Below are 24,669 nucleotides of genomic sequence, written 5' to 3' on the forward strand. Positions count from 1 at the left end.
TTTCCAAGTTCATAAAAAAATGTAATCAATGGGACATTACAAGGGAGGGGGGACAATACAGTGCAATCATGTTGTGAATTATCTTTCACAGACAGGTGAGGTATTGTAGCGTTTACTGTGGGAACGAAACTGGGTGAGTCTGTTCGAAAATGAGCTCCGCTGTCCCCCTATTGTCCGATGGAGTGGGTGGGCGGGGTTGTCCGTGTCCGTTGTCCTCCTGTCTCTCACTGTTACAAACGCCTCCAACCGAGTGCCGATAACTTGTTCGGTTTTCCGGATCAGTTTGTCCATCTGGCTTATGTCCTTTTTGCTGGTGCTGCTACCCCCAACAAACCGCAGCAGAGTACAGAGCACTGGCAAGCACAGACTGGCAGGAGAATGTTAAAATATTTGTAAATAAATTTGAATAAATAAATATTGAAAATATTTGAAAACAATTTCAAGACATTTTTTTAAACAAAAGTGAATTATTATCTTCTTTTTCTTATCCTCCTAATGAGCAACCTGTATTAACATTTTTTTTTAAATTTCCAAAAGAGTCAGTACCTCACCAGCCATGAACCTCACCACACATCACTGCCACACACACACACACACACAAACAGTAAGGTAAGATAGTATCATTTTGACAATTGCATATCTTTAAACAGCACTAATCCCTTCTTCCTTGGTATCCTTGGGTTGGCGATGGTCTGCTTAATTGTTGTTATGCGTTTCTATCTTTATTTCCTATTATGACTGAAAAGTCCAATCCAAGAGTGATGGCCTTTGGACTTGGACTTGTTACTTGACGCTCTTTTCTCTTCTGTCTCTTCTCTTTCTGGGATTCAAGGCGCCTTTCTTCAGCTTCCTTCATGCCACAGGCCACTAGATGGCGCCACGCTTCCCGTTCGTGTGCCATTCCTTTATGCCAATCCCAGCCTCCTGCAGATCTTGTTTCCAAAGGTCTTGGTAGCACATCAGCGGTCGGCCTGGTGGTCTTGATCTGGCCGTAGAGCATCGCACGTGGGAGTCGGGATGTTGCCATCCTGTGAACATGACCGGGCCAACGCAGCCGCCTCAGCATTGCAAGCATGCTTCATGTGTTGGCTTGCTCCAGGACCATCCTCTGCTCCCATGAGATACCCAAAATGCGTCTGAGGCAGCGCCGGTGGAAGCTGTCTCTTCTCACGCCTAGCATACGGGGTCCATGTTTCACACGCATATGTAAGCATGCTGATGATGCATGCAAAATAAACTTGGAGCTTAGTGTGAAGGTTGTTGGTGCACAGTCTTTTTGATAGCTTGGATGAGTGAGTTGAACTCTCTAGCAAGACTTAGGCTCTTGGTGATGGTTGAACCAAGGTACTTAAAGGAGTTGACCTTTTCATCTGCGGTGATCACTGGTTCATTTGGTGCAGTCTCGCCCTTTACCTCAGTCTTCTTAATACTTACCGTAACACCAAACTCCTTCCAAGCTCTCGCCATGTTGTCCATCATGTCCTACCTCAGAATGAGACAAGATTGCTGCATCATCGGCAAAAAGCATCTCCCTGATGAGCATGCTTGTGACCTTAGTCTTGGACCGGAGCACCAATACATATGCAGTAATATTAATATAATTAATCATTCTGTGTTTTTCCAGCCTAATTTAATAATACAGTCCAGGGGTACGCAAATACAAATTTCAAACATCCACAAAGACATTTTTCAAACAGTCTAAGGCACGTTTGTGATCATTGCTGGTCAAGCCAGACATCATGCTATGGATATGTAATAAACAAATGGGCCTTTGATGTAAAACAACAAAAATTATCAGTAAAATAGAAAAAAATGTATCCATTTGGACATAAATCCAGAAGAATACTTAAAAAAGGAATATTTTTCTCCTTTTTTGTCTTAGGTCACACTTTACAATAAGGTACACAAAAATACAGTCGTTACTGAGGAACTAATGAAGAACTAATGAGGAACTAATGACTAAGGCACATACATTTAGACTAGTTACTGAAAAACTAATGAGGAACTAATGACTAAGGCACATACATTTAGATTAGTTACTGAAAACTAATGAACTGACAAGGAACTAATGACTAAGGCACATAAATTTAGACTAGTTACTGAAAAACTAATGAAGAACTGACAAGGAACTAATGACTAAGGCATATAAATTTAGACTAGTTACTGAAAAACTAATGAAGAACTGACGAGGAACTAATGACTAAGGCACATAAGTTTAGACTAGTTACTGAAAAACTAATGAAGAACTGACGAGGAACTAATGAGTAGAGTACTTACTGAGGAACAAAAGCACATTAATTTAGACTACTTACTGAGGAACTAATGAACAACTAATGAGGAACTAATGAGTGCAGTAGTTACTGAGGAACGAAGGCACATAAATTTAAAGTAGTTACTGAGGAACTATTGAAGAACTAATGAGTAACTAATGACTAAGGCACATACATTTAGATTAGTTACTGAAAAACTAATGAAGAACTAATGAGGAACTAATGACTACGGCACATAAATTTAGACTAGTTACTGAAAAACTAATGAAGAACTGACGAGGAACTAATGACTAAGGCACATAAATTTAGACTAGTTACAAAAACTAATGAAGAACTGACGAGGAACTAATGACTAAAGCACATAAATTTAGACTAGTTACTGAAAAACTAATGAAGAACTAATGAGGAACTAATGAGTAGAGTACTTACTGAGGAACAAAAGCACATTCATTTAGACAAATTACTGAGGAACTAATGAACAACTAATGAGGAACTAATGAGTGCAGTAGTTACTGAGGAACGAAGGCACATAAATTTAAAGTAGTTACTGAGGAACTATTGAAGAACTAATGAGTAACTAATGACTAAGGCACATACATTTAGATTAGTTACTGAAAAACTAATGAAGAACTAATGAGGAACTAATGACTACGGCACATAAATTTAGACTAGTTACTGAAAAACTAATGAAGAACTGACGAGGAACTAATGACTAAGGCACATAAATTTAGACTAGTTACAAAAACTAATGAAGAACTGACGAGGAACTAATGAAGAACTGACGAGGAACTAATGACTAAAGCACATAAATTTAGACTAGTTACTGAAAAACTAATGAAGAACTAATGAGGAACTAATGAGTAGAGTACTTACTGAGGAACAAAAGCACATTCATTTAGACTACTTACTGAGGAACTAATGAACAACTAATGAGGAACTAATGAGTGCAGTAGTTACTGAGGAACGAAGGCACATAAATTTAAAGTAGTTACTGAGGAACTATTGAAGAACTAATGAGTAACTAGTGAGCAGTGGTTAGGGTTAAGTAGGTTCGTTCCTGGTTAACTACTGTCATTTTGTGCACCTTGTTGTAAAGTGTTACCTTGTCCTATATTAAAAAAGATAAAAACAGACAAATGGAAGGGGGGAAACAAATGTATTGTTCAAATGTGAATCAAGGATATCAGGAATTCAAAAACATAACATCCAAAATAACACAAAATGCTGTTATTTTGAAGGCCACGGTGTCAGACAGAATTTTTGGCCAATTTCATGGCCAAATTTGCCAACTGCAATAATTAAAAAAAACAACTTACAGCTAATAATACGCGTACTGTTCAAATAAAAGACTACTCTGATCGGACAATAAAATACACAGAAGCACTGCAGTACTCGTCTCATCCTCAGAGGGTGGGGGCGTGCGTAAACTGGAAGGTACTTGTCACTGCCTTCTTTCCAAGCCAGCAGAGCAGCAAGTCAAACGCATAAAAGACATTTTTATGGGACTTTTTATCCTTTTAATGAGCAACCAGTATTGACAAATAAAAAAAAAACACCTCCAAAGGACTCCAGCCATGAATTTTACTGCCCATCACTGGTTTTCACTAAATTAAATGGAGCGATCGCATAAAAAATGTGCGAATGAAATTCACTTCTCCACCGTACACTGTGGTCAGCAATGCCAGTTATTCACTTAATTAGATGGTCAAAACTCTATTTGCCAGCTAACTTAACTAACTGAACAGTGAAAGAGTCTCACATTCAGGTCAGGGTCCGCAAATGGGCAGGTCGCGGCCGGATGCGGACCTACTGAGGGCGACATGTTTAATCATCAAATGATTTCTTTTCTGTTGTTCAAATCTTCACAGCAATGAGATTTCTGCTTTACCGAGATGATTATCACTCAATTCCATCATCCACTAGATTCGCAAGATACCCTCGCCTGGCACCCCACAGAGTCACAACGTCTAATTAAACAGCAGCTGAGCACAAAGAGATTTTCTCAACTCGAATCACTTTGAGCAAACAGATCAAACCAGTTGAGCTGGAGTTTGCTTTCCCAGAGCCGACTGCAGCTTTAACACAATGGACAACCAGTCAGAAAGAGAAAACAACTTTGATTTGGTTATTTAAATGGCCTAATTTCTTACTGCTACGCACTGTAAAAGTTTACCAGAGATTTATAAATTGAGTATTTTTGTAGTTATGGTATAGAAAACCTGTTTACGATCTTCTAAAGAAGTATTTTTATTATTATTAGAGCCTTGAAATATTCATACATGTGGACAGGAAGTGTCATCAGTGGTGTAGAGTTGAGTTTTAACTGGTTGTGAGTTATGGCTGCAACAGTAGTCCGGGTCATTATTATGATTATTATTATGTTAGTATTCTTATTATTATTGTGCATGTTTCGAGATAAACATGCAATAAAAGCCTGTTGTTCCAGCAATCAAGTCTGGTGCTTGTCTCACCAAGCGATTGCTGACCCATAGTGACCAGTGTAGAATACTAAAGTCACAATTGGAACCGTTTCTTATCGGATTATAGTTGTATCTTAGTTCATTTAGCCATTTTTATGCTTGAAAATGATACATTTACGTGTACAATTTGCCTAAAAATGCAGATTTTTGGACTAACAGACCATATTCAACCACATTGTTTTTTCACGTTTGTCACATCTAAATGTTTCAGATCATCAAACAAATTCAAATATTAGTCAATGGCAACACAGCTGAACACAAAATGCAGTTTTTAAATGAAACTTTTTATTATTAAGGGAGAAAAAAATCCAAACCTACATGGCCCTGTGTGGAAAAGTGATTGCACCCCTGTTAAAACATAACTGGGATTAATTGAGATCAGTGTGGAAAAGGTTATAAAGCCATTTCTAAAGCTTTGGGACTCCAGCCAACCACAGTGAGAGCCATTATCCACAAATGGCCAAAACATAAAACAGTTTTGAACCATCCCAGGAGTGGCCAGCCAACCAAAATGACCCCAAGAGCGCGGCCTCGACTCAAAAGACCCCACAACAACATCCAAAAAACTGCAGGCCTCACTTGCCCCAGTTAGGTCAGTGTTCATGACTCCACCATAAGGAAGACGCTGGGCAAAAACAGCCTGCATGGCAGAGTTCCAAGACCAAAACCACTGCTGAACAAAAAGAACATTAAGGCTTGTCTCCATTTTGCCAGAAAACATCTTGATGATCCCCAAGACCTTTGAGAAAAACTCTGTGGTCTGACAAGACAAAAGTTGAACTTTTCGGAAAGTGTGGAATTTTTTTTGAGTGCAATTTTGCATGTTTTTTTTAACAGCGTATGAAAGCGCATTGTGTTCTGTGTCCTTGTGGTGTATCAGAGCGATCTATCGGCGCTCTGTTGTATGTGTCTGTTATTGTATTTACTACTGCTACCAGCAGAGGGTGTTGTATACTCATGTGAGAGTTGAAAATAAGTTTATGTGCCTGTAGGAGCATAGTAGCAACCCACAGTAGACAACAGTCGGCTAAATACAGAGCCACAGCAGACATATTGTACGCTAACTGGAAAATGTACACAAACCGAGGGAAAATTTAGGCGCACATTTTCAACATTAATAGAAAAACACGTTAACCGGGTCATAAGCAAACCGAGGTTTCACTGTACTCTAATAAAGCTCACCCCCGACTTCAGATAAACTCCTTGTACTCTGCAGTGGAGTAAATAAATGCATTATCTAGCATTACCATTTTAGTATTGGCTTGCGTTAGTTTGTTAGTGTGTCTAATGAAGTGGTGGGTGCATCTGAGATCCCAGGACACAGATGTTGAGGTACAGTTATTTGGACAGGATGTAATGGAAGGCGCTCACTGCACGGGAAGGGGAACTTGCTGTTCCAGTTCAATGATTTCAGAGGAAATCCTGTCCGAGTGGACCCTATTGTCGCCCATCTGGCAGGATGAGACAAGCTCAGATGATGACATCACATGTTTTGGAACACGGTGAGTCATTTTTCAAAACATCTGAAATAAAACTTACAAGTAATGTAAGTCTGACTCTGATCTCTGGGGTGTTCTGCGAAAGCGGCTCAGGCAACCCAGGCTTTGTGCTCAAGATGCAGCTCAACAGAACCTAAACTCCGCAATCAGACTTAATTGGTCCCACGATGGTGGTTATCAACTTACTTTGTCAAGTCCGTTTTTCGGCTTTGCGCTAAGTTCACACGAAGAGGGGCGTTTGACGTCATATTATTCTACTTTCGCTGAAAAGTGAAGCGATCCCAGCCAGTGCATTTTACACAAGATGAGCAAGTAGGGATTATGGAGCGTTAGGAGGAGTTCCCAAAAGATTATGGCTGCTAAAGGCAACACTGTCGCCGTCAATGGAGCGAGGGAGGACCGCTGGCATGCCAGCATGCAGAGACCTTTTTAATCTGTGACAATTTTTGTCCTTGTTATAGTAAAGAAGTGTTTTCTTCCAGTTGGTTGATGCCTCAGAGTCCTTATTCCTCCAGCAAATATTGTAAAATAAGAAGACTAACTGGACTGCTGTTACATATAACGTACGTCTGCTAACATCGGCCTCATTATTCCTATTTCACATTGCATTTTATTCCTGTCGCTCGCCTCAAATAGTGAGCATATCTAGCGTCATCCCTCAGATGAAAATCTCTCGCTCATAGACGAATATACTATCATCAGGGAAGGCTCTTTTTTTCCGTTTTCTCCATGTTCCCTCACGGGCTCCTTAGGCTCTCAATAAATGGTAACGCCTGGTCCTGACCAGGTTATGAGGTTAGCCTAAGTTACCATGGCGATACAGCTGCTTTAAAGGAGAGTTACCTTCGCTGAACAGGCAAGTCCGGCTTTCCACTCAACACAACTCACTAACCCACCAAACTCGCTCCGCAGAATACCCCCCCCCTTGTCTCGTGCGGCATGGACTTAACACGCAAGCACACACACACCAATCAGAATTGTAGAAATGCACCTTTTAAATAAAGACGTCTGTTTATTTGATATATAGCTTATACATCTCGATATATTAGTTCTAATACCTGGAAGTCAAAAATAATGGTCATAATATAGTTATATATATATTTATATATATATATATATTGATATATATAGAAAACTAATCCAATAATCTACATTTTACTTGGACTTTGCTTTCTTGTAAAAAACAAACAAACAAACCAAAAAAACATGGCTCCCAGCTTCAATATAGGCGCTTTGCAGGAGAAAAGAAATAGAAAACAAAATGACACCTGAACATTGCATTTTTATCAAACTACAACATCTTTCAGCAGCTAGAACGACCATCTCGGTTTAAGACACAGGAAAAGTTATTTTGTCTTCATTTTTTTTAGTCTTTTGTTTTGACGGTCAGTTGAAACGAGACTTCATCGGAAAGGATGGATTCGAGATGGACAGGCTGAACATTAGATTACAGAAGTCCTATTTCACACGCTCCAAAAAAAAATGAGGGCGATGAAGGGAAGGGACTAGGGTTGGGCGATGGCTTTTTTAAAACGGGAGAAATCCTTCCGAGGACAAGAAAACGACGCATATCTGTAGAAATGATATTTTCAAACGCGCCGCGGCGCTCCGTATTGACGCATCTACCGCCAGCGATGGCCGCAGAGAAAGCAGAGCAAACAACAAAACAACCAAAAGAGAGAAAATGAGCATGGCTGAACGCGGCGGAGAAGTTTAGACAATAGAAGAACAAATTGTTGCTAAACGCGGAGGTACCTCGATAGATGTGGATTCGGTCGGTCCGCTACATAACCAGCGACTTTGAAGTCGTCCTGTCTCCACCCATGGTTTTTTTCCGGAGGAACACACAGGTGAAAACATGGCAAGTGAGTTGAAGGAGTTTCTCCAGGAATGGGACTTTGATGAGAAGAAACAAGTGTGTGTGATTACTGACAGAGGATCTCATGTTGGGAAAACAACAACTGGAATAGACACTCCCTACACGGTGCCGTAGGCAAGCTTACCTTTTAGGGGTGTAACGATTCGTTTTCATAACGATTCAGTTCCTATCACGAGTCGTGGTTGCCGATACGATAGAAGGATACGATCCGAAACGATTCGGTGACTTTAAATCGATTCAGCAACTTTTTAGCCCAAAATTCAACCAGCGTGGCTGTGAAATAAATGCAAGGATACTGGACAGTGCAGGTGAGGTTTCCTGGATTCCCCTTGTTTTTTGTAAGGGAATCAGGTATAAATGATTAAAAATGCTGGCATACTGAAAAATAAATGATCAATGAGTACAAAAAATGAGTTAAAAATGCAATACAAAATCAGGATGAACAGAGGGTGGTATAGCTTGCCATGATGAATTATTTACTTTAAATCGTGCAATCCAAACCTGCACTTCACACCCAATGAGGGACATTATGCAAATGAATGTGGTCTGGTAACATTTTGAAATATGTCAAAATAAGTATGTGATTAATTCTGTCTGATAAAACATGAGCTGAACTTTAATTTCATACCTCATTCACTTCTCCACCCCTAAGTATTAAAGAAGTTAAAGCAAATTTCATAGCGGGGGATAGTGCCTTTGGTTCCTATTGCTTTAAGATCGAGTCAAGACAAAAGCTGTGGTCGACCCACGGACCTCGGCAAGCACAAAAGCACAACCGTACTACGAAATACATCATAACTTGGACTGTGACATTTCTTTCAAAAGTCCCCAGAGTAGCCATTTACACTTTTTTTGATCATCAAAAAGTGCAGGGAAGAAGATCAAGTGTCATAAATGCTGCTGCCACACTACTAAGTGCATGTACACGGTAAATCCGGGGCATATTTCGCACCATCAGGCTTTAATAAGATTTCATCTGCAGATTGAAGTGAATTTCTATCCTACGTGCCTTTTATCTTGTCCTGAAGCTCCGATCCATGAGTTTGAAAGGCTTAAAGTTGGACGTAATAAGTTTCCGTATACGAATGAAAATACACGCGATATCATATGAAAAAACATCATTTTTAAGGACGTCCCCACGGACTCTCCTAATCGAGCGCGCATCGCTAAAATACGGGGATTGTATCCGTGACATTCCTACATATGTGTTTGGACCTGGACACGCCGCGCTGGATGATGACGTCCCTAAGCACTACAACTCCCATGACCACCGCATACCCGGAAGACGAAGACGTCACCGACAGGCGGACTGTGACGTTTAACGTCTTTATCATTAAAGTGCTGAAAAAAGCACATTCATATAAAACCTGCCGGGCTTGAATCCAATGCTTCATTTCCGAGTATCGATTCCATCGATGGATTACCTTTTAAATGATGTTAGATCGATATATATGTCGATATATATATATGCTAAACACATATCGATGTAGTTGAATCGTAGGAATGTAAATCGATGCATTGATGTCGTGAATGAATCATTACACCCCTGTTACTTTTAATGTCATTATTTTTAATGGTATGGGTTTGGGTTTGGGATAAGGTTTGTAGCTGCTCATACAAGACTCTTCTGGATTAAATTATATCGTCGCATCCCCAAAATATCGCGCTAAGGTCCACATCGCCCAGCCCTAGAGGAGAACCGCTGAAATGAGAAACGAAGAATGTGAAATGAGAACAAGCAAGCTGACTTGATGCACTTCTCCACCAATGAGCTACACTTGTAAACACAAAGAACGTAACCCAACCCTTCCCGTTATCATGAGAATTTTGTAGGATTTTGCACAAAAAGTAAAGCACGGCAAATCTGAAAATGAAACTTGAACCCCGATTACGGCTCCAGAGCGATGGCAGAATAAAGCAGTTCAGTGCAGCATGTCCACTGTGCCGTACAACCGTACAACGGCACGGGGCTCGTGTTGATGTGTCAGGAAAACCGTCCGCTTGTAGCGTACATGTGCTGTACTTTTTGCACAATTTCCTCTGAAATTCTCAATGCGCCACAACAATCTACCAGCATGCATCCCTCTCTCTGGGTTCTCTCCGAGAGGTAGCCATGTCACAATTGACAGGGAGAGACATCCGCTCGAATCGATATTTCTGCAGCAGAGTTTTTGCACACAACGCAACTAATCATATTCCCCAACACCCCCCTCTCCGTAGCGTTCAATATGTCTAGATGAGAACGTGAAGGCAGGTTGTTTTCAGGGGCTGTAGACATGAATGAGGCCGTGGATGGACAGCAGACCGTCTGGAGCCTGGGAGCGTGGTACCGCAGGCTCTTTGTGGCAATCGAGACCAGGGAGACGAAAAGGCTCTTCCGCTGTGATCCTCATTCCTCCGAGGAGCTGACCACAGTGAGGTCAAGAGGAGGCATCGAAGCTAGGCAGGAAAAGAAGAGAGAACGTCAGAAACATGCTTTACACTGGGGAACAAATAAAAAAATAGATATTTGATGCCTCAGATTTTAGACCTGACTCTAGGTATCGGCTCCATATATGCTGCTGACATAAGGCACTTCAGGTATCAACAAAAAGTGTACCTCTCAGGTGTAAGACCGAGTATTCTATCATCTACAATGCAAAAAAAGTCCCGTTTGAAGCGACCATTTCTTATTTTTTTCCTAAAAAGAAAAAATATGGTGTCTAGCAGTTTTCACTTGAGAAAAATAATCTTATATTCAGAAAGTATAGCCTAGCCAGTTATGAAAATAGTTTTTCCCAATAATTACTTTTTTTTCTAATAACAAGCTAAAAACCTTACTTTGATTGTTCTTCAACAACAGCTTAAGAATATTTGAATATTTAAATTAAGTATAAAACTGGTTTCTATCCATCCATCCATTTTCTATACCGCTTCTCCTCATTAGGGTCGCGGGGGTGCGCTGGAGCCTATCCCAGCTGACTTCGCGCGACAGGCGGGACACACCCTGGACTGGTCGCCAGCCAATCGCAGAAGAATGGACTCACACGCAGAAAACAAGTGTAAAGATTTGCTAATTTGGGACCGATGTGGAGGCGTTAGCTGTGTGGTGGCCGAGTGGTTAGTATGTTAGCCCCCACAATCAGGCAACCTGGGTTCTAATCACTGTTGGAACACATCTGTGTGGGACATATGCACGATAGCTTCATTGGAGACTGTATTGTAAGAAAATAGAATAATACTCCGACATCTAGAATATGTGAAAACATTTTTGCTTAAATCGAGCCTCATAAAAGCAAATTTTGTCTCAATTGAAGAATCTTCTAAGAGCATTTGGCTTACTTCTTAGCTTGGAAGAAGAACATTTTACTGAAATCTAGCTAAGTGACTAAGAACAGCTTACCGGTACCTATTTTACGACTCATTATATTCTTAAAAGTCACAAGAAAGATATTCTAGTTATAAGAATTCGAGCCGAGCAACTTTTGCTGACCCCAATGGCAGACTTTTTTGCTTGAAATAAGAAAAGTTGCCTCATTTTAATATCATTTGGGCTTCTTTCAAGTATGGCTGTTTTTGCAGACATATATCACTGGTACGCTACATCATGAAACAAGCACTCTGAACGTTATGGCGTCTTTAAACCCCCGCTTCACTGCCCCGACTGCTCTATAAAAGCAGCAGCACGTGTCCCACCAGGGCCACCACCTCAAAGTATTTGTCGTGATGTTGTCTGCAGAAAAATGAGCGAGGGCTTCATCCTACTCAAGCACGTCCTGCGAGCGTGCACTGGCAGTGCAACATGGAACAGAATGCACAACACCGGGAGCCTGAGACAAAAGCAGCAGAATGGAATGATTCCAAGGTTTTGTTTTTTTTTATCAATGCAAGTCATCCTCGTGTCAGATCCTATCCACACATGGACTGACAATATCCTTAAAGATAAGATAAGATACTGCACTAAAGCATGCACATACAGTAATGCTGTATTTATTTAAGGCAGTACTTCAAATTCAAGGGACTGATAATAAATGTTAGCTACATTAATACAGTCTACCAAGAAAAACTAATTACATAAACAGCCTGACTTGCTAAAATGGTCTTTTTTGTTTGTTTTCTGTCCGTGACTGATCCTCCTGTTCCTGCCTGCGTCACCCCTGCACCACGTCAGAGAGCCGAGGGACGGCTTGCAGCGTAGCTTCAGTGTGCGCTATTGTTGCTGCCTTTCTGAGTCTACAAATCTTCCTCTGGCTTAAAGAACACTTCCTTCTTTTTTTTTTGCAAGACACTAGTGAGCTTGGAAAAGCAAGGGTACATGAAACAAACAGGACACACGTGTGCTCGTTACATTGCGTGAAGTCAGGTGACAGAATGTGTGAAACATGCTTGCAATTATATATGGTTATGTGTGGGTGTGTTCCTTCGACAGGGGGAACCAGGGGGGCATTTAAGCCTAAGGGAGGGTACGCCTTATTGTCTCTCCTCTCATTAAATATTAACACAGTAATCTCAGCCCGCCCCCGGCTGGGGTCTGATGGAAAATGTAGAATATTGCACGCAGGGGCGGGAGAGGGTCACCTCTAAACAGTGCTGTCCTGCTGTGATTACACCCGGCCTATACAGTGCAGTGCGCTGCAAACACACCATTCATGAAAAGTCCATCCAAATCCATTCGGAACGTTTCAAGTTACTTTGAACACAAGCAAACAAACCAACAGATATTTCTCGATATTGGTATCAACCAATACGCGAGGCTGCAATATTGGCTGGTGTCGTATCGGAAGTGAAAAGTTGTATTGGGACACCCAAAATGCACAAACTGTGTCATAAACCTCACTTAACCTCACTTGTCATAAACCTTCTTGGGATTTTTTTTTTTTTTTTAAAAGTCGCGTCCACACTGTGCCGGATTAGTAAATGGTTGCATCCGGACGGGAACGGATAACTGACTGAAAACGATGTAATACACAAGGCACACCTACGTTTGGCGCTGTGAACAGACACGCAGACGGAACCAGGTGACACACCAAACCACAGAGGAAGAAAGAACGGCTGCGCATAAGTCCGTCGTCTTCAGCTTTTCGAGGCTGGTGGAATTACATGCGCGTCATTTTGGGAGTGCGAGACAATAAAATACCGGGAGAGCGGCTACGGTGAGTCATGGCACTGGAAAGATTCAGATGTCACATGACAGCGATGGGGCGGTGACGTCATCGTTTTTAAATTGTAGCCGATTTGCTAGTCCACACGGAAACGGCAAGCCTGCGTTTTCAGATTTTCCCACTCTGGAAGCCGTTTTTTGACCTGAAAGCGTGTCCGTGTGGAAAGCCCTTGAGACGTCATTCAAAAGAGCTCTGGTTCTTGCATTTGCGTCGTCTATTGCACCACATTCTGATGCTTGGAGCATCAGATGACGGTGCTTGCCTGAGCACCCAAAGGCCTTATCACGCCCACGTATGTATCATTTAAATCCACATTTATTTCATTTGGGTCAGTTTGTCTCCTATAATCAAGATTAGGTATGTCATTGTTTAGCTTCCGATTTGATAGTTTTGCCGATCCGATCCCGATTTTTTTTGTTTGTTTTTTTAATAACAAGCTTTTGTTACAAAACATGAATTTGCGGAATTGAATTTGGTTATGAAAATAGCTCTTCAGAGCGTTAAAAATAATACAACTAAAGCGGGCCGTACACCCTGACGTATGCTACCACACGCACGGGCCCCGCAATTTGGGGGAAATTTGTGGCCAGGGAAGGAAGTAGGGGGTATCAGAGGGGTTGCAAGTGTGTCGTACTTATGGAGCAAGTGATTCGTGACACCCACGTGCTTGCCGTAGCTTTGCGGTCATTGTACGAGGCTCGTGCAGCCCACTGATTGATTGATTGATTGATTGATTGATTGATTGACTGACTGACTGACTGACTGACACTTTTATTGAAAAAATGTGCATGCAAAATACTTTTAGGGTAGCACTGATCAGTTCAATTTGCGGTGTGATTTATAATATATGACATTTTTTTAACAAACAAGTAATAGTCATTTATTGACGGTCCCTAGTATAAACAACCAGCGCTGAGGGCAGTACTTCCTGTGCGAGCAGTGGCGGAGCCAGACATGTTTCACCAGGGTGGCTCAGGTGAGACCATTACTCACATAGCGGTGGCAAAACGTTGATACCTGAAATGTTGCCTTTCACTTTCTGGAGTCATATTTGCCCTTTTCAAAATACTTCGACACTTTGGATGATTTTTTTTTTTGTAGCCGTTATTAGGCGATAAGTCCGTCGATGTTGATGGACATCCTAGCATTCAAAGCCAGCGCTCACCTCACCGCAATTCTTTATGAGCACAAATTGGGCTGTTTTTGAATCAAAATAGACTATTTATAACAAAGGCAAAAATAAACAAAGACATTTTTTGTAAAAATGTGTGCTCAGCAGCAGCCGTCGTCAGAATGGTACAATCTTGATCACACAATACGACGGCGAATCAGACTCCAATGGAATCGTCGAATACTCAAAACACTTTGCTGCTCTCCAGTAATGCATTTTGTTGGATTTCGGCCGTTTCGCTGTGAAGTTCCGTCTCTGAAACTGGATTATGCTGGAGGTGGCTCACTTCTCCCCCTGCATAGCGTGAACAAAAATCTACCTGCTTTTGCAGCCATGTGATTGGTGTGCTTTTTTACATCACTTCCTGTGTCTTTGACAGTCCTGTAACTCCTTCAGAAGGCCTTCTCCAATTTCGGATTAACATTTGCAGTAAAAATGGTTCCTAAGAAAACACGCTGGAGGGATTATGTCTCACAGCCGGCCTGAGAACGCCTTGGTGTCCTCCCGGTGGAGCTGGAGGAGGTGGCTGGGGACCGGGAAGTCTGGGCTTCCCGACTGAGACTGCTGCCCCCAGGATGGATGGATGGCTATAAAAACACTGATTACTTCAAGCTCGAATGACACTGCCCTTCTCTCCTTAATTTCCATTTGCTCGCAACGTGGGACGCTAACTTGTTAAACAAGTCAAATAGTTGACAAGAGTCGTACTTTCTCAAAGCAGTTGACGTCATGTGACACGCTCAACAGCCCTGAAGAAGAGCTATAAAAGCAGGAGTGTCCAAAGTGAGGCCCGGGGGCCATTTTGAGCCTGGGCTGGTGGAGAGTTCATAGAATTTCTTCAAGGGTGGCAGGTCTGTGGCTGTGTCAGACAGCCAATGTGGTGGTGCACCTGGGGGTATTTTCAGTACGACACAAAATCCCTCTCACAGATTTATAGCTCACACGCCGTTCATTAGACTGTTCGGCAGTTGGCACGGGCGCCTGGGTTAGCAGACCACTGGCAAGGGTTGCAAAAGATCATTCGATGATTGTGCACAAAACAAAAGCAAACTAAGATATTTCATCCACTTCCGGTTCGATTTCGGCGAATGTCAAATGAATGCAAAGCTGAATAGTTTTGAAGAAATCGACCGATGGAAGAACGCCGCGTAATGGCATCTACTTAGGGGATTATGGACCCTTGTCCTGCCGATTATGACATATCACAGATGTATCAATATTGGGGAAAATGTAACCAAAATATAATTTACATCGATGTATATTTTGCTGCGCCGCGATTCCGTCAGTCGCTCCCTCCCTGCGCTGCTTGCTCCCTGCACCAGGCTCCTCTCCCTCGCACTCTCGCTCTGCCGCGCTCTCTCGCTCGGTCCGCTTAGAAGGACACGAAACGCGGAAAGAAACTGCTTTGGAAACTGCAGCGGAAAGCAATATAACAGTACGCTTCAGTGCCACGCCGTCAGGGCAGGGAGCGTATTACAGCGTATCACGTAGCATCTCTGTGAGATAAACAGAAGCAGTTGTTAATACACGTGTCCACCATTAATCCAAGACGACCATACGGCGTTCTAACGTGAAACAAAGATATATGCAGCAGCATCGCACTCCATTTACTGCTTCCATGCAGGATTTCCAGGGGCTCACAAGTTAATGTCTTCATTCAAGTCATTTTGAAAGTGTTCCACGTGGTTGTCATTTGATATATTGCATGTTTTGCAAGCAGCTCCTTTGTAAAATGTAGTTTAGTTCCTTGTACTAAGTCTAGCAATGTGATGCACGTTTTCATGATTTCTTACTACGTTTTTTTCACTTTTTAATGTTTGCTTGTCAGCTGTTTGCAAATACTCAGTGGCTGCAGATGGAACTTTTCAATAGCTAGTAAATGTGACTAATTGATATTGGTAAGATGCTTTTGGGAATGTCCATCCATCCATCCATCCATCCATCCATTTTCTATGTGTAAAACACCTGACATTAGCCTTGGGGGTGGGAATCTCTGGCCACCTCACGATTCGATGCGATTACGATTCAGAGGCCTGCGACGCGATGCGATGATAAAACGATTATCGATGCATCTCAATACATTTCTTTTTTGTCATCCATAGTTTGTCAATTTTTTCTATCTATAATTTATTTTGATTCACTGTGTACCACTAAAACAAAGCTTATTCGTAACGATCCACCATTAAAATAAAAATGAAACAGATGAATGTCCCACAGCTAAAGCAGCGGCGTGGGAACTCGTTGGCGCCAGAGTAAACATATCGGGTACGTTTGCATTCACTTAAACGGACATTTATGTAGGTTTATCTTCAATGCTCGCGAGATGCAGTACTAGCAAGAGTGCTCGATTCCTCCTCTGAACTACTTTGACACCCCCCCAAATTCCCTCCACATCTGACAGCCAATCAAAACCGTGGGAGACTCGTACAGTTCATGTGCACGCATCACTCGCCGGTGTAGCGGGTCACGGCCGCTCGTCGTCACCCGTGTGCAGGGTTTGCTAAGCGCTGGCGATGAGTTTTTGCCAATCCCATCGCGATGCATCTGAGAATCGATTATTTACCCCACCCCTAATTAGCCTGTGTATTAGCACTTTCAGATGAATGCAGACACCTGTTTGTTGTTTTAAATGCTCAACTATAGGATCAAATTCTAGGCTAATGACCAAAATGCACTGAATGCAGGGCGCAGGGCAAGAGTAAGGAGTGGAGGCGTGACATTAGATGCAACATGTGCAGTGTGCACAAGTCTTACTCATTAAACAACCTTATTTCCATTTAGTAATCTTCTGCTTCTTTCCTATTTTGGGTATTATAAGAATTTCTGTTCATGACCAGTATATATATATCCTGTGTATATCAATGCTCTTATTTCATATGTTAGCCGATACATCGGATATCGGCTTTTTTTCAGCCCCCATTATCGGTATCGGCCCCAAAAATCCCATGTCGGTCGGGCTCCGTCTCTGTTGAATTCAAACGACATTTGACAGAAGGGAAACAAGGTGGACAGTTCTTACCTGTCCCATAGCTTGACATTTCTACAGTTGCTGGTGCAGCAGCCGGCTGATATCAAAGCTGTGACAAACAGAGGGGGGAAAGAAGACGGCAGAGGGAACAAGAAGGGGAGTGACAGAAGAAAAGATGGGTTTAAGAGTATTGCTCTGACATGGGAGTTGCACCTCATTAATCTACTGATTTAAAGATGACATCTGTCTGCTTGGAGGGCCATGAAAAGCAAAAATGTCTCATATATAAATCACAGTGGTGCGCCATCTGAATTCACCGCGTGTAGAGGGATAGACTGGGAATGTATTTGTTAGCAAACATGGCAAGAATAATTACAAGCGGGAATCTGATTGAACCAACTGGTGTGACATTTTGGGGAATACCTTTCTTCGCTGTTTTGACAAGAAACCGATGAAAGGACGCGCTTTCATGTTCCCGCATCGCACGTTTCCAACCGAGGTGATTAGCGAGTCACATCAAAGGAACCAAATTCCGTCTACCAACACATCAGATATTATTTATTTCGTGTCCAAACTTAAACCTGAAAGGATTCAGGTTGCAGCGTATGATTCCCAGTAAAACCACGCCAGCACTACGGGTTGCAAATACCCAGGCGGAGCTCAAAAATCGATGAGCACACAAACACGCGCACGCGCGCACACACAGGAAAACACACACACACACACACACACACACACAAACACAAATCCTGTCTCAGTCGAAGTTGCAATCAGATATCCTGTTAGTAATAATGCATGTGTGTGGAACCTAACAGGAAGTCCTGCATGTACTCAACTGCACTCTACGCAGGAAATGCGATAGAAGAGCTGTACCGAGACACGACCAGTGCGCGATCCTTTACAATGCTACTTCCTGGAAAATATTAAATATGAATCATTTTGGTCTTGTATCAACATAATCTGGATAAATGATCACCTCACTCGTGTTCGTGTGACCTGCACAATGCGGTTCTTCAAGGGGATGTTGGGTTCTAACGTTCCCTCGTAATTAGGGCTGTCAAATGGTCGCAGTTTTTAACCAGATTAATCGCCGTTTTCAAATTAATTCATTATGATTAATGACCGTTTGCAACTATCTATGAAACATGCCCATTTTGACTGTAATTAATTTAATTAACAGAAAGATAAATGACTGGACAGGATTGTATTAGGGATGCTCCGATTGATCGGCCGGCAATCAGTATCAGCCGGTTTCCGCGGTAAAACAATGATCGGCATATGCCGATCAATGCGTATAAAGTGTATGTCGAGGGTTTTTTACAGCCTTAAAACATACTGTATATAATATCCATCCATCCATTTTCTATACCGCTTCTCCTCTTTAGGGTCGCAGGGGCATGCTGGAGCCTATCCCAGCTGACTTCGGGCAACAGGCGGGGTACACCCTGGACTGGTCACCAGCCAATCGCAGATACGTTGCTGGATGCCCAATGTTTCCACCACTTGTTGAGCGTCCCTGACCGGGATTTGAACCCCGACCGCCTGCACCATGAATCTGCGGTGCTACCAGCTGAGTTAGCCAGCTGGAACATATATAATAATAAATAAATAATAAAATAAAATGTTCGCTACTTCGCGGATTTCACTCATCGCAGGCTATTTTGGGAACCTATCCCCTGCGATAAACGAGGGAACACTGTACTCCTCATCTTTCTTCTTCCCTAAAATTGTTTGCGCTGGTTACAGAATTTTCTAGGCGGGAAGTTTACTTCTTGAACTTTCAACGACCCAGTGAGCTACCGCATTATCCAATTCTAATCGTGCTTTGGCATCTGACCCGGAAACTATTGGACAGCTGGCATCCGCACTGCGGTAGAAAATGGACAGACGGATTAAAATGCATTTTAATGTTTTATATTTTGAGCGTTTTTTTTAACACTGGGATTTCTGATTTCTGTCACGTTTTACTCTAAGATGTCAGCGAAAACAAAAAAGAAAATTTAAAAAATGTATAGTGGCAGACATGCTTCGCGAGCCATAGGTTCCCGACCCCTGTTCTAGGATTTCCGAGCGTACTTAAATGCAGCAAATTGTACTTCCGCATTAAGAGTTATGAAGTGAGCGATACGAATATCTACATATTGTTTTTCTTTGTCTGTTTATTTAGACCACACATCATAAAGATGCTGTTGTGGTGTTCCAAGTTCGGCGTGCCAGTGAATGAACCTCGTGGTAGTGTAGTGAGGGGGACGCTTTGTTTCGATGTCTGACAGAGATGTGTTTGCGAGTTGGAGATACACATATTGTATGTTATGCATGCACCAATTGATCGACCGGCTGATCGATCGGTGCCGATTTCGGCTGATCCTCACATATGAAACCAATCTTATCCACCAATCTTCTCTACCTCTGCAAAAGTCCGAAAGTCAGCCACGGCCCCCTTTTGCTCTGCCAGACTGACCGCCAGCCGGGCAGCAGCCCGCTGTTAGTGAGTATGAGCCGTGAAAAGGGCAAAGCTACTGTACCCGAGCGTTTCAGGATGCCCGCTGATGTCATGGAAGTTCGGTGTAAATAAAGGACAGGGGCCGTGGCTGCAGGAGGCAGGTTTATTCATGTACACAGTTCTTCTCTTTAGCAACAATCAAGAGACCTTCTGAACATGCACAGCACACTTCCTGCCTTCAAAATAAAAGCGCTGTTTACTCGTGGTAACAAAATAAGTGTGTCATAAAACTTTGCGTACACAGCTATGAGGTAAATGGTGGAGTTCAGGGCATTGGACGACCAGCCATTGTTGGCCACGGTGCGCTTTATTTTTGATAAAAGGCTCAAATCAGGTCTGCAGTGTAACCTGTTGTGCAAGTTGTGTTTGGTTTTATCCATCCATCCATCCCTTTTCTAATTAGGGGTATGCTGGAGCCTATCCCAGCTGACTTCGGGCGAGAGGCGGGGTACATCGCAGGGCACATATAGACCAACAACCATTCACTCTCACATTCATACCTATGGACTATTTAGAGTCGCCAATTAATCTGACATGCATGTTTTTGGAATGTGGGAGGAAACCGGAGTACCTGGAGAAAACCCACACATGCATTCCAACATGCTAACCACTCGGCCACCGTCGGGCCTGTTTGTTTTTAAAATGGGAGAAATAAAAGACTAAAGGAAGTGACAGCAATTTTCTCAACTTTAAGCGTTACCTTGTGCGGTTTGTATTGTTTCATGCGTATTGTTCAACAAAATAAGACTGGAACATTGAAGTTGTACGCTGTCTGTTGTTTTTCAGTTATTTAAAAAAAAAAGAGGCAGGTCAGGCTATTTAAAGAGCTGTGATGCCATTAATGTGACAATTTGGACAGCCTCATTCTTAATTCATTATTAAAGAGCAGATGTCATTTTATGGGTCTGAACCCGGATGAGTAAGAAGTAGAGAAAAAAATCCCTCTTTACTGTGGTTTGCCCTTCGGAAAAACATATTTTACACTTGCTCGCTCTCTCTGACCTACAGTGGTTTCATCCCCGTGAGTCTATAATCATATTTTCAGCACACATCCTCTCCTTGGTGCGCTAACATCTCCCATTAAAGATTCATAGCACTCATGTGACCGCATAGTCCTGCTAAAGATTCCACTAACCACCTTCACTAGGCTGCCTGCACCTTCCCTCCTGTCTGTTTACCTTCACAGGGGCGGAGAAATGAGACAAGACTGCAGCAAGAGATATGAAAACTCCTTTAAAGGGTCAGGAGAGATGGAGGGTATTTGCGATTGGGGGTCAGAGTGCATGGAAAGGGTCTGATTTCATAACTTTTGCCAGCTTCATTTGTAGAGAACCCGCTATCATTCAAATCAATGATAAGGAAGCACATGCAACGATAAATCTAAAGCTGGTAAGAAAGGAGTGAGCACACAGCCATGTGCTTCATCCCAGCACACGACCCTCTGCAGAGAATCTCTTCATCAAAATGGGTGTGCTCAGTTTTAGTGTTGTACACTGTTGGAAGAAAAAGGATGTGAACCCTTTGGAATATCTTCAATTTGTGCACAAATTTGTCATCAATACATTCGGATTTTCACTTAAATCACAGAAATAAACTTGTGGTGTCCTGATCCGATCCGATCAGCCATCGGCAACACATACAAACAACAAGAAAGCCTCATCTTCGGATGAATCCCCGCTCACAGTGGAAGGTTTTCACCGCTGCGCCGTGCGGGGGATGAATTGGAACACCAATAAAAATCAATAACAAACACTCTTCACGTACAAATCATCAAACGTACTTATTTGTTGACATGATGCACACAGAGCCATGAACAACTTCGCACTCTGACTCCTTCCTGCTGTGGTCTCCTCGCCCCGTGAGGCGTTCAGGCCCACTCGTAATTGTGAGTGTTGTTTTTCATTTTTATTCATGCACCCCCTATGACAATTGGCGTACCCCACCTAGGCCCGAGGGACAGAAAAAAATTAAGAAGCACTGCCTTAAATGAATGGTTGGACACGGCAGCTGTTTGAAACATTAGTTTCTTGTTCACAAACAATCTGCTAGAGTTTGGCAGCGACTAGTAAATGTCACTCCCTGACTGCTGCACGGGATTGGCCTCAGTGTGTTGCAATTACTGACTCTTATTGTGGAGCTTAGACCTCAGACGTGACTGTGGAGTAATTATCTTAAATGGATTTGCTGGCTCAAGGTCACCAGTCACGCGGGTCACAAGGTTACAATATGCAACTATGCGTTGGAATCCCTTTCAACCAAACTCGACACCTGCCCGTTATCTACCAACATACTGTATGTGGCCTTCAAGGAGGGCTACACAGTGATACAGGGGGGGAAAAACATTGCGCTCGACTGGTTTTACTAGATTCAGTTATTGGCGGGGCGTCAACGGCGAAAGTGGATTTAATGGGATGTGAGAGGTGTGTCACGGGAACAGGTTTCAGTGTGGGTCAGAGCCCGAGTGTACAGATAACGTGATTACTGCAGAATAATGTGGACCTTAAGCTCTCTCCCAGCGAGGCCTCTAAAGTTGTCTATAAAGAGATACATGGGATTAGCTCTGAAGGTGCTGGCCCCTCGCAGAATAAATCGCTGTTTACCTCTGAAGTCAAGGGTTATTCATCAGCAGTGTCTCCGCGATAATCGAACAATTCACCGAAGACATTCAGTAATATTTTTAGAGATTTAAAGGCAGTAGTTGGATTAAAAAATAAACGGAGTTGACTCAAAGGGCCATGAATGACTGATGACTGACGTGTAAGAATCATTCGTCAAACTGGCTAATCAAGTTCTTATCGACGTCCACTTCAAGCACACGAAGCTGCTCTCCTCGAAGGTGTTCATCTCTCAATGCTCTTTGATCTGTCACCCGTCGCGGCTCCTTCTCTCAACGTACGCGATCAATGCACGGTCATTTCACACGGCCGTTCCCTCAGATCTCAGAAAAAGTGCCGCGTAAATTATTTACAGCAGGCCGGCCGGACAGGAAAGCCTGTGGAGATCCAGGATGGATCAGTGACCTTCCGTTTAGTTAGAGTCAGTCAGACACTCATGGATGTTGGGCCAAGTAGCTCCAGCCAGTCAGTCTCGTGTGCTGCCTGGCGACTTGGACTAAAATCCCTCAGGCAGCTGCGCTGTTATCTGCAGCCATGAAGGGAAAGGGAACTTCCTCAATATTGAGTCTTAAAAGAGGCCATAACGCATACACCAAGTGGAAGGGTTACCAACCCTAGCCCATCCTAACCCTAACCCTTAACCCTAAACCTAACTCCTAACCCCTAACCCTAAACCCCTAACCAAACCCTAACCTTAACCGCTAACCCTAACCCTATTTATGAAGTTCCCACATGGCTAAGAATTGATTTGCCCCATATCCTTCCGAAAAGTCCTGCAAATTAGCGTCTGTTCTCAATCGCATGACATTGAAACATCCTTTCACGCGTCATAATGATTAGAAGTGTATTCAAATTGACATCATGCGAATGAAACGTTGTCAACGCGAGGGGAAATATTTCCCCAGCGGACTCCTCTTTCATGGTGGTATTTCCTTACAAACACGAACTTGCCCCTCCCTGAGGCAGCCACCTGAAACGCCAGCCAAGTCGGCGAAAAAAACTTGGAAAGTCATCGCTTACTCGTCAGCTAGCCTGAGTGGAACTGTGGGCTAGCAGAGCATGCTAGTGCGACTCGGGGAACGTGAGTTGGTGAGGTCTCACCCCGACGAGATGGAAGAGCTAACGGTGTTGCAGAAAGACTACCGGGAGCGCAGCCTGATTAAGAGTGAAGATTAGATTTTACTTTTTCTATATTTTTTTCAAAAAAAAAATATTTTTCTATAACATTTTTAAAAATGTAATAAAACAACTTTGCACGCATATTTGGCTTTGAATTTGTCTGAACTCTGTGGAAAAAATATGGAGATTCAAGCTAAATACATCAGGACGAGTTTTGGTCCATATCGCCCAGCCCTATGAGTACCGGTACTTTACTGATACTTTCACTAAAATCTTGACTAATGTTCATTTAAGTACAGTTTGTCAGGCTGTGGCGCATGCGGGGGAATAACAGCCCAACCAAGGTTGTGCAGCTATACAGTGATCGTGTTGTGCGTGTGCTGCAATAACGAAGAGTGATGGCAGCAGGTAAGAAGTGCAAATAACATCAAGTTGAGATGTTGTCTCGCTGTGAAGATGAAGTAGATGAGAGAGAGATACGAGCATGAAGTGCACTGAAGTAGAGCTGAATAATTGGAGCCCCGTAGGCTGATCAAGCTCGACAACACCGTGTGTGTTTTACACATTCGGTTTGTTTGCCTTTGTGTGTTTTTGGGGGAAGCGTGCAAGCACACGCACATCAAAAAGGAAAACACACACTCACGCAAACTGTGAGCGTTCTCACGCATGTGTGCTGTTTGCAGGAACGGTCATTTAGTGTACCTGCGTGGAGGGGCCCGACAATGTGTTGTGATGGGTGTGATTCCCGCCTCGCTAAGATTTATTCTTGAACAAGAGATACGAAGCAAGCGCGACACTAAAACTAAATACTGTCAGATTTGTTGGAGCAAATACATCACAACAGCAAATCTCTTGTGCTTTCATGCTCTACATCAAACCCCCCCACCTTCGACGCAGGTCTCAGGCTAACTAGTTGGTGATAAAATATTTAAGAAAACGTTTGCTAAATAAACTACTGTTGTCCTATTTTAATATGCGACCAAACTACACTCTTCAATGCTAATGAATAAAACATCAGATGGGC

At 42.7% G+C, this 24,669-nt stretch overlaps 1 protein-coding gene across 2 annotated transcripts in view; it reads right to left on the reverse strand.

The window, feature by feature from the left end:
- Positions 1 to 495: 495 nt before the first annotated feature.
- Positions 496 to 24,669, reverse strand: part of ccdc85al (coiled-coil domain containing 85A, like) — a 37,189-nt gene continuing 13,015 nt past the window's right edge. The window contains exons 4-5 of one of the 2 annotated variants that reach the window (XM_054779252.1): positions 17,460 to 17,517; positions 496 to 10,567 (exon numbers count right to left, since the gene is read on the reverse strand). In XM_054779252.1, coding sequence (XP_054635227.1) covers positions 10,549 to 10,567; positions 17,460 to 17,517 — 77 coding nt within the window. In that variant the 3' untranslated portion in view covers positions 496 to 10,548. The remainder of the gene's footprint in view (positions 10,568 to 17,459; positions 17,518 to 24,669) is intronic. The other variant, XM_054779253.1, reaches the window with a different exon arrangement.

This window comes from Dunckerocampus dactyliophorus, chromosome 6 (assembly GCF_027744805.1).
Source record: "Dunckerocampus dactyliophorus isolate RoL2022-P2 chromosome 6, RoL_Ddac_1.1, whole genome shotgun sequence".
Lineage (NCBI taxonomy): Eukaryota > Metazoa > Chordata > Actinopteri > Syngnathiformes > Syngnathidae > Dunckerocampus > Dunckerocampus dactyliophorus.